We start from the raw sequence: 17,034 nt of genomic DNA, 5'->3' as shown, positions 1-17,034 counted from the left end.
TGAATATGCCTCTAGTATCCAGGTCCAAGCTGTAGATAAGGGTGAAGAAGTGAAGTGAATACAACAAGGGGGTGCCGTAGTCAGGGGTCTTGTGTGTAGCATAGCAGCTGCTATTGACACCTCGATACCCTGACTCAAATGGAACCAACCAACTCGCGTTGCACGGCATAGCTTTGCTGTATAAGGTCTAAAGCTGCTACTGTGTCCGTACCTTTCCAGTCTGTATGCGCTTGTAACGATACTATTCGTGTATACGTGTACAATATACTGAAGGTGCAACAGACGATGGAATTGAACAAACTCTCAAGACGGTCGGTCATCTTTATACGAACCAACGAAATTTATGCAGGAATTTTGTTTTCTTCCTCGCTAGAACGAAATTTTCATTTTACATTTTAACATGAATCAGTTTAAGAGTTTTCCGACAGTATGAACACTTAAAATATGTAGGTACGTGTCATTCAGTTCGTTTAATATCATGTATAGCGTTACTAGACACTAGATTACAATATCATAACGCAGATGTGCAGCTCGTATTAACAAGCAATTACGTCGTTCCCAGTTACATTAATTATCTACAATAAAAGGGGCGTCATTCGTCGCGAAGAATGATATCTCTTTGTCCATGATCCGCTCGATTGAACGATTAAGGTCCCGGTGTTCTTCAGGGTAGTCGCAATAAACAGTCCGTACCTTTCGTTTCTCTCCCTTTCGGCATAATTCGATAATTAAAACTGGAAGCGGGAAGAATTTGGAGCGGTCGTATTTCGAGTCTCTTGAAATTTGCATAACCTGCTCCGATGCGCCAGGTAGTCGAACGAAATAGAGACAAGGTAGCTAATGTTGCGGAAACTTTTTATTACCGGATACAAAGAACCGGATAACTCTAGTATTCAGTTGGAACAAACTTGCCGTACTTCGTACCTACGAACGTCAAGTATTGTTACATCTTGATTCTTGTTGTATTTCAGTTTGCCTGGAACTTTTCAAATAGAACACTCGTAACATCTGATTTATTTAAACTTGTACACAATATTTCTCCATACTCGATCATTTCCTTGTTCGATCAATCAGGGTCAATGGTACCATCTATCGACACGTTTCCACCATCTGTTTATCCACTTTTCGGGGATCACGATTTGATATCGGAACGATCGTGCGGTAGGTCGTAAAGGGAGCTACTTACAACGGACCAATATGTAATCGCCGACAGATTAAATGCAGACAACGATTTCTACTTGCATACAACTCGTCGGACCATATACTTGGTGGCACGCGACCGATCCATAGAAATCCTTTATAGAGGCGGCGTGCGGGTGACATTTCTGGACGAGTGTTTCTGACTGCCGAGCGACATACATACGCGAAGACAGATAGCAACTATAATACCGTACGTTTGACCTTCCCATGAAACATCTCGTCTGTAGGCCCTTTAAGAAGATACTCCAAGGGCCACTCCGATCGGCCCATTATCGTCGCGTGTTACTTGTAACATTCTACCGATGATTCTTCTGGATATCGCGACATTGTGTTCCTTTCCCAGGACATCTTCTTTCATAGATTTTCTTTAACACGTGAGCCAAACTGATCAATTCGATTTTTTATAAATGTTATCACACAGATACGCGGTTGATATCTAATTTTCAAGAAACAAATGAAACGCCGTCATATAGCATAAATAATAGCAAATTGATAAATTTAATCAAATAGCTCATATGACGATTAATATCGTCACTCAAATTAATAACTCCTTCAAAGTTTGATTTCTTTATTATTACGTACGATAGATAGAAATTCCACTAGACAGAAAAATCTGATTCTACGTTAAATTTTCATTCAAAAATTATGAATTTCGAAGTTATAACCATTATTAGAAATTCGTTAGGAATTCATTATACTGACTCTTTCTCACCATAGATCTCGAAATGTCTTCTTTATTCGTTTCATAGTGCATCAAGCGACAGAATTAAGACGGTCCCAAAAAGAAGGCAGAAGAAACGGAAGGTTGAGCGAGCGAGGGAAAGAGAAGCAGAGGGAGACAGAGTCACGGGTAAATGGAAAACTAATAGGACGTCCCGACAATGGGTTTGGCTTGATTTTCAAGCCGCAATCAGCCGCGGTTCCACGTTTTCCTGGTTGGCGTTTGTTGTTCGGTCGCTCGTCAGCCGCAGGCTGCATCGATGTGTGTCTCTCTTTTCTACGTTTCTATACACGTACACGCACGTGATATCGTGTGCAAGTCGTGTGTAGGAGAGTGTGTTCGTGTGGTCGGTTCGGAGGGTAGAGGCCGCATTTTTCCACTGGCACCTGCAGTTTAAATAAACGAACCGCCCATGTTCTATCTCGCTTTCTCTTCGACTGGTCGAATGAAAAACGAAGGAACGAAACGACACCGCTACGGCAGCCAATCGGCGAAACGCCGGAAAACAGGTGAATCGGATGTTAGGTATACGCGTAATTCTACAGCCCGTGTTTCAGGTACACGTATCATACATGTGTTTGCGTGCCCTGCTATTTTTTGGTATCGCTTCATCCATCTGCACTACGCCTCCACGATTTTTGTTTTTACCTTTCAAATGTTCTTTCCTTGTATCGTCGTATCTTGGTTATGTTAGAATTCGTGTAAAGAAGGATTTAAGATTTACAGAGTAGATAGTAATTCATTAAGAAAGTTGTTCGAAAAATTAAGGTTTGCTAAAGTTAAAAGTGATTTCCGATGAAGGACACGTTTAGTTAGAAAAGGAGAAAAGTCACTTGTACAACTGCGTAACTTTCACAGGGTTAAGTTTTTAACTTCTGTTTTCTTCAATTCATTCTTGATATTTCAATTATTTTACACTTTGAACCTCGCGTATACACTTTAATTCGAGCCGATGAGAGTTAAATATTACATGAGATATGAGAGTATAGATATTTTTATTTCGAATACAACCACTTTTAAGATTCTTACAATCACAAGCGACGTTTGCTGTCGGACGTCTCGATTTCCCGATAGGGAATATCTTAATTGCTAGATTCAGCCCGAAATGGGACACAATCAGATCAGTTTCCAAAGTTATTCGAGGAGAACATCTCCCAGCAATCCCTCCGAGGGATTCGTATTTCTCCCTCTCGATAAAGAGCAAATACCACGTCTGAAATATATATCAGCCGTGTATCGGCACCGCATTACGTTATGCTTAGACGTGCGCAACAATACAGTCATATAGGTCGGATATAAGCTTCGAGGCTCTTTCATCTTATCGTGGTATCAACGTCAAACGCACCAGACGCTCGACTCGACTCGACTCGGCTCGCTCTCTGACTGGTTTCCACCCATTCTCATTCTCCGTACGTATCCAGGCCGAGCCAGAAGTCAGTACCTAAACCTAAGCCGTGGCCTGACTGCTTGTAACGTATCGCCTTTCACCATGTATGTGTATACACGAACCTTGATGCAGTTTCGATTTAGCTTCCAGGGGGATGGTCAGAAATTTCAGCTTTTGGTCTGCGCGTTTTATCGTTTTTCTTCAAATGGCACTATCACGAGTTAACACGTGTATGTCGCTTGAAGGCGATGAATTTCAGGGTATATAAATTGTCAAAGAAAGTTATATTTGTTCGAAAGAACATAATTGAGTTTTCAGCTGAATGCTTTCATGTAAATGCGTGATAGTACGATTTAGGAGTAAGTAAACGTAAAAGATGTTGCCTCAAGGGTTAATGCTTTCCATTCTCTCCTTATCTTCCAATAGTATTTCCGTTTTGCATGCTATGAACTTCAAAGCAAACATATTCGTTTCCTCGGTCAGATCCCCTGCGCGTATGTCTACAATAAGAAATCGAACCCTACGCATTATGGGATCGCGCAACCTCCCGCTGGCTACACGTTCAAAACAGAAGCAGTAAAAGTGAAGAGGCCACGTGCTAGCCAGACGTCGTTCGTAGCTTGCGAACTGTCGAACCGCGTAATTCGTGAATTTTCGTGTTGAACGAATTAATGCTATAAGTAAATCCAATTTAATTTCATCCCACTGTGTAATGCATAAATTATTCTACCATTATAGTCACATATACGCAATTATTCATACGTAATCGGTCGCGCTGTAACTTTTCTAATTCAACGTTTTACGATTAACGCTATCAGCACCGATCGAAACAAAGGTGCACCCGATAAAACATCCGTCGTTGAAACGTCATTCGCTTTTACGGAATCGAATTTCAAAGCCGGCGTATCGCGTTGTTCAGCCTCTTTTTTCCCTCTCTATCGTTCTTATTATTGCGGTATCGCTACGTAACCGGGCTGCTTACCATTGAGAAAATAGCAACCATCGACAAGTTGAAACCGATCAACGAGAAACGTCAAAGTGTCTGTACGCACGCGGTACACGATAATATCGTTAACCCTCGACTTGGCAGGCTTGTTTCCACAAACCTGATAATCCGTGATCAGCTTCGCCTATTCAGGCACACGCACGCACCGACACAAGATTCCGGACCCTGGTCATACAGATACACGCGGCACGTACGTACGTGGCTACCTATATCTATAATCTGTCGACGTATTGGGCACTGAGATTTGGCGGACCCCCTCGACTCGACTTGCGATTATTCAATTCATCGGCCTGTCAAAAGCACCAGTGCACGCTGTGTTCCCCGATCGTTCTCTCTTTCTCTCTCCACGCTCTCTGCCTCTTTTACCTCCTCTTTTCTTTCTCCCACTTTTCCTTCCTCTCTCTTCCCCCTTTATCACCCCCGCTGGTGCTCCCTTTCGCTCTTTTCCTCTTTTCCCTGGCTCACCCCATCGACGCGTACGGCCCTCCTTTCTCTCCTTCTTTCTTTACACCGGCCCTCTTCGGTCTCTCTGTTTCACGCTCGTTCTCTCCTCCACGCTCTCGCCGCCCTCGCCAGCTACCGTCAGGGCAGAACGATTAGGAGCAATACGTTGCGATAACTGCCCCTAATATCTCGGCACCGCTGCCATACGCAATACAAATTAGGGAAGCGTACCGTGAAAGCACGCCGGATATTTGATCCTACGATTTTCTCCTAGCCCACTCGGTGCCGGCCAACCCGGCCCGATTTGCCACGGGCTCTCTGCAACCGATTTCCTCCCCGCTGGATATAACAGCTCTTCGATAATCGCGATCAATTTATTCGATTCGCGGATAGATCTAGCAAGGAGGAAAGAAGCTGAATCATACTTTTTCTTACGAGTTTGTTCTATGTTTATATTATGGGCGATGAGCTTCCCTAAAAGTTATTCACTGAAAATAGCACAGAAAATAACGCATACAGTATCATGTCATGAATTTTTAAAGCTTAATAAATAAAGCACAATAACGCGTTTTTATTTTTGTATGTGTAGTCTTCTTTATTAATATCTAATTTTATTCAGTTTCTTCCAATTAAAAATTCTATCTCTTCTCGTTGTATCGCACTGTCTCTCGTATTTCCCGACAGAAATATATTTTAATATACAAAATTTTAAAACATCAATAGGCAAACTTGTAAAATATCGTGAATTCTTCTATCCATTCGCAAGGATACATCACCAAAGAATAGCAATTTGACGATTCGTTGGACCAACTCGCGGGATCGTGGCGTTGTTTTCACAAAAGGTGTCCGAGGCTAACCAATAGACATGTTCTCGCTGGAGGGAAAGGTTACAGGCCTCGAACGGGACAAAGTATGCACGCGTCAGGGATCGAACAAAAGGAAGAAAGAGAGAAAGAGAAGCGAAATAGACGATGGGAGAGAATTTGGATTTTACCGCCGTGAAAACAGCGGCGGCAGTGGCCCTCACGGCGCATTAGCTGTCATCGCCTTCATCCGACGCTTTCATCGCCCGCCATGAAACAAATGATCAAAGCGTCAACGCGGATGCTGTGAATGGACCACAGAATATCCCCGTTCGTGTCCTGCCCGATAAAGGCCTGGACCGCATCATTCTAGCACTTGGCCCCGTCCCTGTATCCATCGCGGTCGGCTTCCATTCGATTCGCGTGTAATTGGCATAAAAACCACATTTTAAATCCTCCCACGATACTGATTAGTGCGGACGGTGAGCTCGGTCCCGGGTGTTGCTCGTTCTCTCGGTATGTTTAATTAATTCCCTTCTCATCATCTCTCTCTTTCTTATTCGATATTTCTCTCTCTCGGCCCTCCAATCGGGATTTTCAAACAGAAAATGTTGAACGAACGAGTGAGGTATCGGGGTTAATTAAGCCGTGGCATAATACGATATCGTTCGGTTATAGTTTTTATTAATTTATCAAGCGACCGAGGGCAGCCGATATAAAAGGGCCGCACGAATTTATAAAGCTGCCGGAAATAAAAATACGGCTATTGTTAGGAGAAAAGAGACTCTATAATTTAAAGGTTCTGTAATAATTAGATTGCACCAGAGTGCAAGATTTCCTTGAAAGAGAGTATTTATTTTTTGAGTCACTTCAATTTGTTATGAATAGAGTAGAGTGGTTTACGAATGTAGTCGAGCATTTGTTATACATAGAATAGAGTGTCTCATGGGAGCAGTCGAGGATTTGTAGACTTCCTTTATGAATATATCACGTGCGTTATACGAAACAGTTTTCTATGCCAAGTATTCGAATACTACCGTGAATTACTATATTTGTTTAAAGATGGTTTTACATGGAAGATACTTAAAACGATATTATAGAATCTTCCTCGTATATTCGTCAATCCTAAAGTTTCAAAGCTCTAGCGAACGTTTATAAATCAGGGATTAATTATAGGAACGCGTAAGGCGCGCCGCAAAAAGGGGCACATCATCGATTAAACTCCTGAACGTTTACAGCGTGTTTCCCCTTTGTAACGTCGTAAGTAGTGGAGTAACCAGGCGCGACCGGTGACAGCGTAATTAATTTCACGTGCAGAAAGTTGCATAATGAAACGCGCAAAGTGGGGTACGCGTATAATCCTTCCCGCGTGTGTCAAACGATGCCGAAACGGCAAGAACAATGCCGCTGGAGGAAGCGAACCCGCGATTACCGCTTATTCGGCTTCGCCATATACGTGCATATACTATACGTGTATGTATATGGTGTGAAACGGTCCTGTGTACGCACACGCGTTCCCTATGCAAACTGTCGAGACCGTAGAGGAACGAGAAACGGCGAAGGAACGCGATAGAAACGACAGAAAGGGTTGAAAGCGCTCACGCGCGCGGTTGAGAGAGAGAGAGAGAGAGAAGTATTCCGGCAAAGCGGAGGCGGAGACAGATTTTAACCGGGCAACGCGTGTGACGTGATATTAATTAACACGAACCCTTCGAGTCCTCTGTCTCCTCCTTCTCCTCCCCTTTTTCTCTCTTTCTGTCTTTCTCTGTTCCTCTGTCACTTTTCTCCCTTTCTGTCCCATATGCTCGCTATTGCTCACCCTCGAAGGTGACAAAGAGAAAGAGAGAGTTCGAGTTTGAAGTGTCACGCAAGGCGCAGATATCCCACAACGAGCGGAAACTGGGAAGGTTGCTGGCAGCCGAAACAATTTGCAACGCGCCTTGATACCTGCCCTTGGATAGTGGACAGCTTGTGTAATTTCATCGTTCATTTCGGTGTCGTCGCGCACCGGTGCCCCCGTGATTTTCGACTAGATTAATACGAAATCGGGTACTGCTCGAACGTGTCCTCGATGTACACGTTTTGGGATTTAGGATCCGTATTTCGATTAATCGTGCAAGTTCTTGACTATTCATAGGGACCGACAAGTTCGGGCTTTATGGTTGACATTCATGTCGAAGAGGATGGCCTACTCGTTCTCTCTGATCGCTTCAACGACTCGATTTTAGCTTTGCTATGTTATAAATTTACCTGAACTACCATAAAAATACTTTTCATCGTAAGAAACATTCTCAATGAAAACTTCAAGAATTCCATCTCTTTTATCATCGCAAATATTTCTTAAAGTACACGCGTATACACGATATATTGTAAAACAATTTAACAGACAAAAGAAACATGAGAGTTAATCCGTGAAGGAAGGTTTCATATGAGACCGTTCTGCGCGAGATACACGTCCACAGGTTGGACGATGTCGGGGAGATGAATACACGCAAGAGGTTGCTGGTGGAAGCTTTCGTGGTACCGATTCGTAGCGTGAAACATGACCGTGAACGCGCGGAGCTTTTTTAAAAGCAGCTTTCGAGCTGCCGGACGCCAGGCAAAAACGGCGCGAACGTGTCTATGAGCATGGCGGCGAACGCCGTTTCGAAGGCCGAGCACGAGCGGGCTGGAAATTGTTTTCTCACCCTTTCTCTGTCGATCCTTTCAGTATGGCCGGGTAAAACAGCGAAATGTCGTCTTTTTTCCTTTTCTTTCCATCACATTTTCCTTCGAACGACATACGTGACCGCTGTGTACACGACAGTACGTACGAGAATCGACGAGCGAAATTCTATTCCTGTTTCTATCTTTTTTGTGTTTCTGTTCTTTTTTTTTCCACTTTGTCTTTTTTATGTTTATTCTTTTTTAGATCCTGTTTAAGTGTATCGTAGAATACGTGTTGCGACGCGGGGAAGCAGGACGAATTAATTTTCGAGCTGTTGCTTCGGTGAAGTAACGCGGCCAGGCTTTTGAATTTAATTAAAATTTTGACAAATTAGTCCCTCAAGCTTACGCGGGCTACGCGTATATGTATGGTCGTTATGTTTGTTGGAAACAAATTTTCGCAAATAAATCGTACAACCGTTTACCGTTGATCTCTCTTTTTTTTTGTTTAATTTTATGGAATAACAGTACGGAAGTTTGAAATGAAACTACGTGTCGGCGGTGAATTTTAGAATATTACGAGTTGATGGTTATAATTAGGATTTATGCCTGCTTTGTGATAGAGTAACGGTTTAACAGCTGTTTTATGGCTCTGATAAATTCTTTAACAATATCTTTTACACAAGTGATAAATGTAAATTCCAAAGCTTTCCTTTTCTAACAATTGTTTGTTTTATCGCGATAAATCGTCTCCATAAACGTACCTATTGTATGAATAATTCAGAAAGGAACGAAATAAGTTCCATTACATTTGAATAATTCTTTCAATTTGGTCCATGATCGATCGTTGGAAACACGTTTTTTTCTTCTCTTGGAAGAAAGAGAAAGAAAAAACACAAAGTAAGAGAAAGTCTCGATTCTCTGTAGGATGTGTACACGGGGGTACGTACGATGTACATCGATATAGCAGCGAAGTTCTCATTTCACCGAGATATCGGATTTTCCCCGGCCACCCTACTTTCCCTCCGCCGCTTTCTTCTTTATTATCCTTCTATACCGACTTCCTCTCCTACCGTTCTTTATCCCAAACAAAGCAATCTCGAACCCGTAGCAGCAGCCCCTACGTGCGACTGCTAGGTGACAATTTATATACCCGCCCACCTATATAACAACTTACTCGATACGTCTTTCTCGCGCGAGGCTACGGACGCTTTCACAGTTCCATGCTTCGTCGTTTATTATCAAAAAATATCGGCTTCGATACGATTCAATGCCTGACAATTCAAATAGATTAAAAAAAAAGAACACCTACAAAGTGTCCCTCCAGAATTCAAAGATCTAAATACAATACATATATAATGTTTTTTAACGATATTGGGAATGTTGAACACGTAATTTGAAAAAGAGAAGTATGATGAAAAAACACATTCCTTCTAGTGATATATTTTTCCTTGAATTTTTTAAGATGGTCAGTATGTTTATCCGTATAAGATATATATATCTTTTTTGTATCGCATTCAAATCTATTTGAATTACGACTTGAATATCAAACAGATGATCAAAATTCAAGGATATGAGAGAGTGCTATTTAAACATACTGTTTATGCTAATAAATATTCAAGATGATCTGTCGGCAGAGATATTACGTAATCATTACGTAAATGATCAGTTATGAGCTATGTGATCGTTTTCCTGGTTATACCAGTAGTATAATAATATGAATTTCAGTTATTCCGTATATTTCTTATTCTTATAATTCTTACGTTTAATGTTGCACAACAACTGACTCATGGCACATATAAATCGATAAAAATATAATTCAAGAAACAAATTACTGATACCGCTATTGAATCTTAAAAGATCGATTCTTCTTTTTAAAGATCCCTAGTCGTATGTGAAATGGTACAGTAATAACAAGTCATTAGAACGACGTATAGAAGTCGATACGTGTACTTAATGCCACGTTATCGAGGAGGGGGTGAACGTATTCAATAAAGCCGATTTCACGCGCGATTCTTCGTATCAGACGCGCTCAACAATAACTGCGTCACATACGCATATGACTGTTCGCTTGGAATAGTATCGACAGCGATGGAAAATATACACGTACACATAGGCAAAGTTGTTATGGGATAAGAGACATAAGTCCATGGCGTCATATGCTCATAACTGCCCCCTATCAGAATAATATTATTACTTGGGCCACCCCACGATTATCCTTGTGACGCGAGACGTTCGCTCCTCGCTTTGTCCCTTTTCTGATATTCTGCAAAATTGTTATGTTACGCGAGAAACGTGTCGAATCGAAAGCTACTTTATTTCGTATCCTGTTCCCGAAGTTTCCGTTTCGTTACGCCATCATCCCTTTTTTTTTCGTTCAACCGGATTTTGAAGCTTTCGTCCTTCGTGAATAGGAAAACGCGCAAGTTTCCGCATCGCGGGCAAATCGTCGGCTTATCGCCGCCACTTTACATGTTAACGGGAAGAATTTTGATCTTGGTCGGACAACTCATCGGTTGTAGAACTTACCGCTTAAATATCAATTTGTACGAGGCGGTTGCCTGATTAGCATTAGCGTGGGCGAGAGGAGCGCAAAGAAGTTTCGGGCACGGCAGCAGGAAAGTTCAAAGATGCAAATTGGGGTAATATCGCGGTACCGGCAAGTGTAGGGAATTCGTAGTTTCCGTCTCGTTGACACCCGCCCCCTTCCTATCCTTGGTACATTAATTGCAGGATTCATTAAGTCGCGCTATTAACGAACTAATTGGTATTATGAGAGAAAAGAAAGAAGGAATAGTTTGTACTTTTGCGTCTACGACTACGTTAACTGTGAGGTTCATCGACTCGTACTATTATACGTATAAACTACTTAAGAAACTAGTAAAGAAATACTTCCTATTTTTAAATTCGTTAAAAACGATTGGAATTCGCCTATCCTCATAAACGTAAGAGGCGAACGATCAAAATGTACGAACGGAGGAAGTTATTATCTCCAAAGAATCGTAAAAAGGGGGACGTGGTGAAAAAAAGGCAAGGAAAGAGAGAAAGGGGTGAACAATTCGCGCCCAAAAACCGTATTATTCGCCCATTTTGAAACTTTGATATCCCATTCCGAGGTGGTTGGATGAATGAATAATTATCTGCCGCTGGTACAAAACGAATCTTTTTCCCGGGAATATCCCTCTTTCCCCGGAGACACTTTGCAGGAGGTTGCACACCACTCGCCGAATCCACCTCCAATTTATATAAGCCGTGGCAACCTCAACCCCGGAACTCTTATAATAATTCCACGATTCCCCACCCTTGAGAAAGCCGCGCGCGCGATGTTCATTTCATTATTTTTTTTCCTTCTTCACCGCCTTTGGTCCCTCTTCCTCGAGCATCGCCAACGTCGTATACCCTTCGTCGCGTCTCGTCACCGCCACAGCCCCTCTCTTTCCCTCATCTACCACCCCCGTGAGCCCCTTTTGCACACGAGGCAACCCACCACCATCCACGCTGAGAGGGTGATAAGTCGTGACGTCGACGAGGTAGAGGTGATTCCGAAGGGTAGGCGTGGCCGTGGCATCCCACCCTCCGCAAAGGGGTGCGAGGGGTCGAATCGAGAGGAAAGGGTGGCTCGCGGTACGCTCTCGTTGGCTGTACTACCCTCCACCACCACGTGGCGCGGGCAACGCCGCTGGTGGACGCCACTATAGAGGCTGGAAAATCGTGTAAGAAAAAGCCGGAGAACCATCGCCGATGGAACCACCCCTCCTGTTTTTAGGGCCTTTCTACGCGACGACGATTCTACTTAAGCTCCCAAATATGTTCCCGACTACCAACCTTTCTAAACCACCCACCCTTGTTACCTTCTCTCTCTACGCCAGCGTAGCTCGTTTACTTCTTTTCTACCCGACTATTGTTATTTTCGTGTGTTTCGATGACTCGTTGGAGGAGTACGTGCGCCAACGGGATATCGCAAGGCGTAGTTCGCGTGCCCGTCTCCGACACGATCGATCAAGATTTAGTGTAGTTCGCGTACGCTGTCTCTGTTTCTTCGACGCGGAAGCGGTCAACGTACACGGACAACGTCCGATTCCGGGGATCGTTGTGCTCATTAATTTGATTAACCTTGCCGACATTTCCGCCGGACGAACGCGACGACTTCTGTGTGTGTGTCGCGTGGCTGGATGCGTATACGGACGAAAATCAGATTTCGGATAATCGAATGCCGATACTTACGTGATTTCGTATCAAGGCTATTGAACAAAAAACTCAATTCTTACGAAGAATTAAATTTCCGTTTAATGTTTTGCGATTTCTATTTAAGATCTGTAAGGAAAGGTAAAAAAAAAGTGTTAATGGAGGTAAGCAGCCGAGTTGGTTCGGCCGGCAGATCGATCGTGGACGATCGCCAAGTCGGTTGATTATTATTAATAGTATTATTATTATTATTATTATTATTATAACGGTTATAATCATACACCCAGGCAGCGTAATCGTTATAATCGTTATAGCGGCGGTTTAAAGCAGGAGAAAAGTGGCCGGCGAAGCAATTATACCTACAAGAAAATCACATTGGGCGAAACGATCTCGTACAACACGTACGTTCACGCGCGCGCACGCTGCCGCGTATGTACAGCATCAGTGTGTTACCAGCAATAGACGGGCCACGGTACCTAACCACGCCGATAAAACGGCACACGTACATCCGCGGCGTCGATAGTAGTGAGAGATAATAATGTTGATAAGGGTGTAGAGAGAACCGCTCGGCAACCCCTACTGGCTCCGGTGGCTAAACCGAACGAATATAAGAGCGAAAAGGACATAGCAAAACTGTGCGCGCAGTTGTGTAGCGTGTATGTATGTGTATCTGGAAGGGGCGAGAAGAAGAAGGATACAGAGGGTGAGAGCAAGCAAGAGGGAGTAAGAACGGGGTGAAAGAAAGAGAGAGGGAGAGAGAGAGAAAACACGCGTGGTAGTCAGAGGGGTGAGTAGGCGTGGCTATGGACTACCCTCGAAGCAGCCGATTGGACGGACCGTTGGTCTGCTTCGTCAAATAAAATCCAATCGTTAGGACCAAAGGAATGCGAGTCTCCTAGCTTTTTTCCTCCCTTGCCACTTGGCAAGCCACCCCTGCCTCTGTACTGTGCACCGTGGCCTTCCCACTCCATTCCTTCTTCTCCGGAGCTCCGTCCCTTTCCCGCCTTCTCCGTCTCCCTTCCGTTACCTTTAAAGGGGGTGCGCGCAGCGCCGTTTGATGGGAGTATGATTTTATTACGGCATTACCGAGCGAGCCAAACCCCGAATTGCTCGGCTTATAGTCTGTATTATCTCACCTAAGAGGGAAGAGGAGGGGCGGTTTGCACGCCGGTTTTCTCCAAGAGGTGGAACGGTATCGAGAAGGGGCAAGGGTACAGAGTAACACACTCCCTTCTCCCTTCTACACCCTCTTCTACCTATATACCCACAAGCCACTGGCTATACGTTAAAGGGGGCTGTTTCGTGAATCCCGCTTCACGGGGAAGGGGCAACACAGCTAGCTATATGCCTTTGTCGGCTTTCATTCGAGGGTTGCACGCTCTCACGTTGCGCTGCCACACTCTGGGCACCCCTTCTTTCTCTCTCTCTCTGTCTCTCTCTCTATCCCTCTCTCTGCGCTCGCATGCACGTCAGTTGACATTCCGCTGCCGAAATCGCACGTTCTTCCACGACGTAACCACCTTCGTGACAGTTCCGTGGCGGTTGATTACTTGCGAAGTGATATGACACGCGTCTACGGTTCTATCGAACGTTTCTGTGATTTTTGAGTGAGACCATGCCATGCTCCGCGGTCGCGTGCTTCGATTAACGCATCGATCCGAGGCGAGGACTCGGACATACGCACGAATGGATCGAGGGACGATATAGTGATGTTCGTTTAGTCACTGCTGGTTTTGCAAAGATGACGAAGATACGCGTGTAATGTCGATTTCGAATATCGTGGGAGCTATCGATGCTGTTTACGCTGGCTGGAGCCGGAGAACTCGAGGACTTCGTTGATCTTTGCTTAGATAGAAAGCAACGAGTGTTAAATTGTGTATAAAGCTCTTGAGTAGATAGTAGTTGTAGAAACTACGACTTTAATGTATAATACATTTGATACAAGTATCAGATTGAGTGAACGAAAGAAAATGTATTTGTGATCCATATCAGCTCAAATATTATTATCGATTGTCAAAGACAATACCATTATTGCAAGGAGAACAATACGATTCTGTGATCGAAACAGAAGACCAATCGGTGGAAACGAAGTTTGGGGGGAAGAGGGGAGGGACAGCCGTGGTATGTTTCCTTCGTCAGCGGCGATGCTGAAGAATCTGCAACAAAGTGCAATGACCTCGCCGTTTTTGATGGAGAACTTGCTCCAGAGCAAGGCGTCGCCCGGTGCCGATTTAACCAGCTTGACCTTGAACTGGGCGGCGAGTCTGGTAGCGAGACAGCGGGAACGAGAATGCGAGGCGAACCTAAGGATCTCCAGGGAGAAGGTTTCGCCGTCGAGTGCAAATCAGGATCAGCTGGATCAACGATCCTCCACCGGTGCACGTGGCTCGGATCGTGGAAGTTCGATGATCGACTGCAGGGACCATCAACGAGGATCTTCCGGGAGGATCGATCGACAGAACGATCGCATGCACATTCTACGGGAGAAGGACGGTATGGAGAGGAGTCAGATCACGTACGTGGACGTGGACAACGAGAGAATCGACGGACACGTAATCGTGGATCGTTTATGCGCGATGGAGAGGCTCTGTAACGAGAGGATCGAGAACCGATCAAGTTCCGCGGTGGACTCGTGCAACTCGAACGTCGACGAGGATCCGACAAGTATCGAGATGGACGGAGGACTTCAAGGCGAGAGGGAAAAGGACGATGGAATTCTAGGAGGTGAACGCGTGACGGCATTACAGCCGGACAGGCGGTACGACCTTGGATGCAGAAACGTCATGCACACGTCCGATGAGATGACGATTCAAGGGGAGAGAGACGTGGCGGTCGAGCGTGTCGTCGACAGGATAGGTGAGAGAACGACCGCCTGTTCCTGCGGCGACGAGCAGTGCTTAGGACCCGCATGCAGAACCATCCAGGAGAAGGAGAAGCCGCAGCTGAAGTTCAGCGTCAACGCTATACTTGGCGGCAATCATGACAGGCGACCGCATTCGGGTAACTGTTCTAACTTGAGACCTGGCACGCGTTTATCGCCTGTGATTTTAGATTTAAGATACATAGTTTTGGTAGCTTTCGATCCGTAGATGAGATTGGAGAATAGATTCTTTGAAAAAGACGGTAATGCGAATCTTTCATACGCTTATGTTAAACAGTGATCTGCAATTTTTTATGTTAAATGTTAGATAAAGGATATACATAGGAACAACAGGAGTAGTGCCTTAAAACGTCGTCTTGTTGAATATAATTATTTTCCAGGAATAATAATACTTGAAAAAGTAGTTACAAGATCGTCAATCGTTGTTTACTTAACGATCCTTGTCGTTAACGATCCTTATAATCTGTTAGCGATCCTTATTAAAGGCTATTTTAATAGAATTTTAATAGAATCTTCGAATAAGGTATAGTAAATAGTCGGTTATAATACCGTCATCTCTAATTAAATTTCGCAGAGTTATCAGTTAGGAAGATAAGTTTCGGATTAACGAGCACGTCAGAAGAATCTTAGTCATCTCTGAGCATTTAGAGTGTTGAAACAAAGCTCACCACAAATCAGTGTCGCCAGCAGACTTCTGTCGTCGGTCCCTAAATCTCATCCGCACACCCTCAAGACGAGTCGCAGCGTGCGTGCAGGGTGGAGCAGGACGTCAGCTGGTCCGCCACTTACCTTCACCCCAATATTAAGCCCTTACGATTGGTGCCTATAATATTAGACAAGCGGCAGGATCAAATGATGTATTACCGTGCCTCTTATCGCGTTTCCTTATTCACAGTAATTCCGGCGACGTCGTCACGAAATTGCCCGTCCTATTACCGAACCTTCCGATTTATGACCGAACCGGTGACATAACTGTACCATGAAAATATCTCTATATTATCCTATTATCCTTTCGGTCATTTTATTAACGTAAAATACTTCTTTAACGTAGCTTACAACGAACGTTCCATTATTCTCTCGAATCGTTTCATCATTGACCACCGATTCGAAACAAACGATGAAATCAATCGAAAATTCGTTTCTTTCATTCTTTAAAAAAAGAAAAAAGAAGGAAAAAATAGAAAGAAAGAAACAGAAGAGAAAACGAAAAACACATCACGTATCCGAACCACTTCAGTGTACATCAACCGTACAATCTCTTGCATCCCCGTCGTTCTTTTTTCCCTCCCTTCCTCTGTTTCATCCACCCTACCCTACCACTAACGAGTGATTGACACGAGTCGATAAAGTTCATGCACATACGATAAATACATAAACGGGTGCCGACCATGTTAGTGGGATAGAAAGCAGATAGGAAACCGAAAAGTGGGAACGAGACGAACGAGGAAAGAGAGAACCGAGAGATGGTTCATCAGTAGGGGGAGGGGGAGGGATACGTGTGGACGAATGTAGATAGGTGGAGAGGCAAATGTTGCATTTAACATTGGCGGATTGCATCCATGCGCCGGTGGAAGAGGAGAAGGTAACGTTGGGGAGATAGAGAAGAGTAGTCGGGGAAATTTGGTGCACTCGAAATAGGGGGGTGGGGTTTCATGCATTTGTCGGATAGCGGATGCATTGACCGTGCCACGTGCATGTGTTACATCCCTTCCTCTGCCACCCCCAACCCACCCTCTCCTCTTGCGTGAATCCATCGCCTCC

The 17,034-nt window shown here is 44.2% G+C and overlaps 1 protein-coding gene across 1 annotated transcript in view; it reads left to right on the top strand.

Moving 5' to 3' along the window:
• Positions 1–11,258: 11,258 nt before the first annotated feature.
• Positions 11,259–17,034, top strand: part of LOC126871357 (uncharacterized) — a 28,850-nt gene continuing 23,074 nt past the window's right edge. The window contains exon 1 of the mRNA XM_050630068.1: positions 11,259–15,392. Within this exon, the coding sequence (XP_050486025.1) occupies positions 14,516–15,392 (877 nt within the window). The 5' untranslated portion in view covers positions 11,259–14,515. The remainder of the gene's footprint in view (positions 15,393–17,034) is intronic.

This window comes from Bombus huntii, chromosome 11 (genome assembly GCF_024542735.1).
Source record: "Bombus huntii isolate Logan2020A chromosome 11, iyBomHunt1.1, whole genome shotgun sequence".
Classification (NCBI taxonomy): Eukaryota; Metazoa; Arthropoda; class Insecta; order Hymenoptera; family Apidae; genus Bombus; species Bombus huntii.
This window is presented reverse-complemented; position numbering and strand designations above follow the sequence as displayed.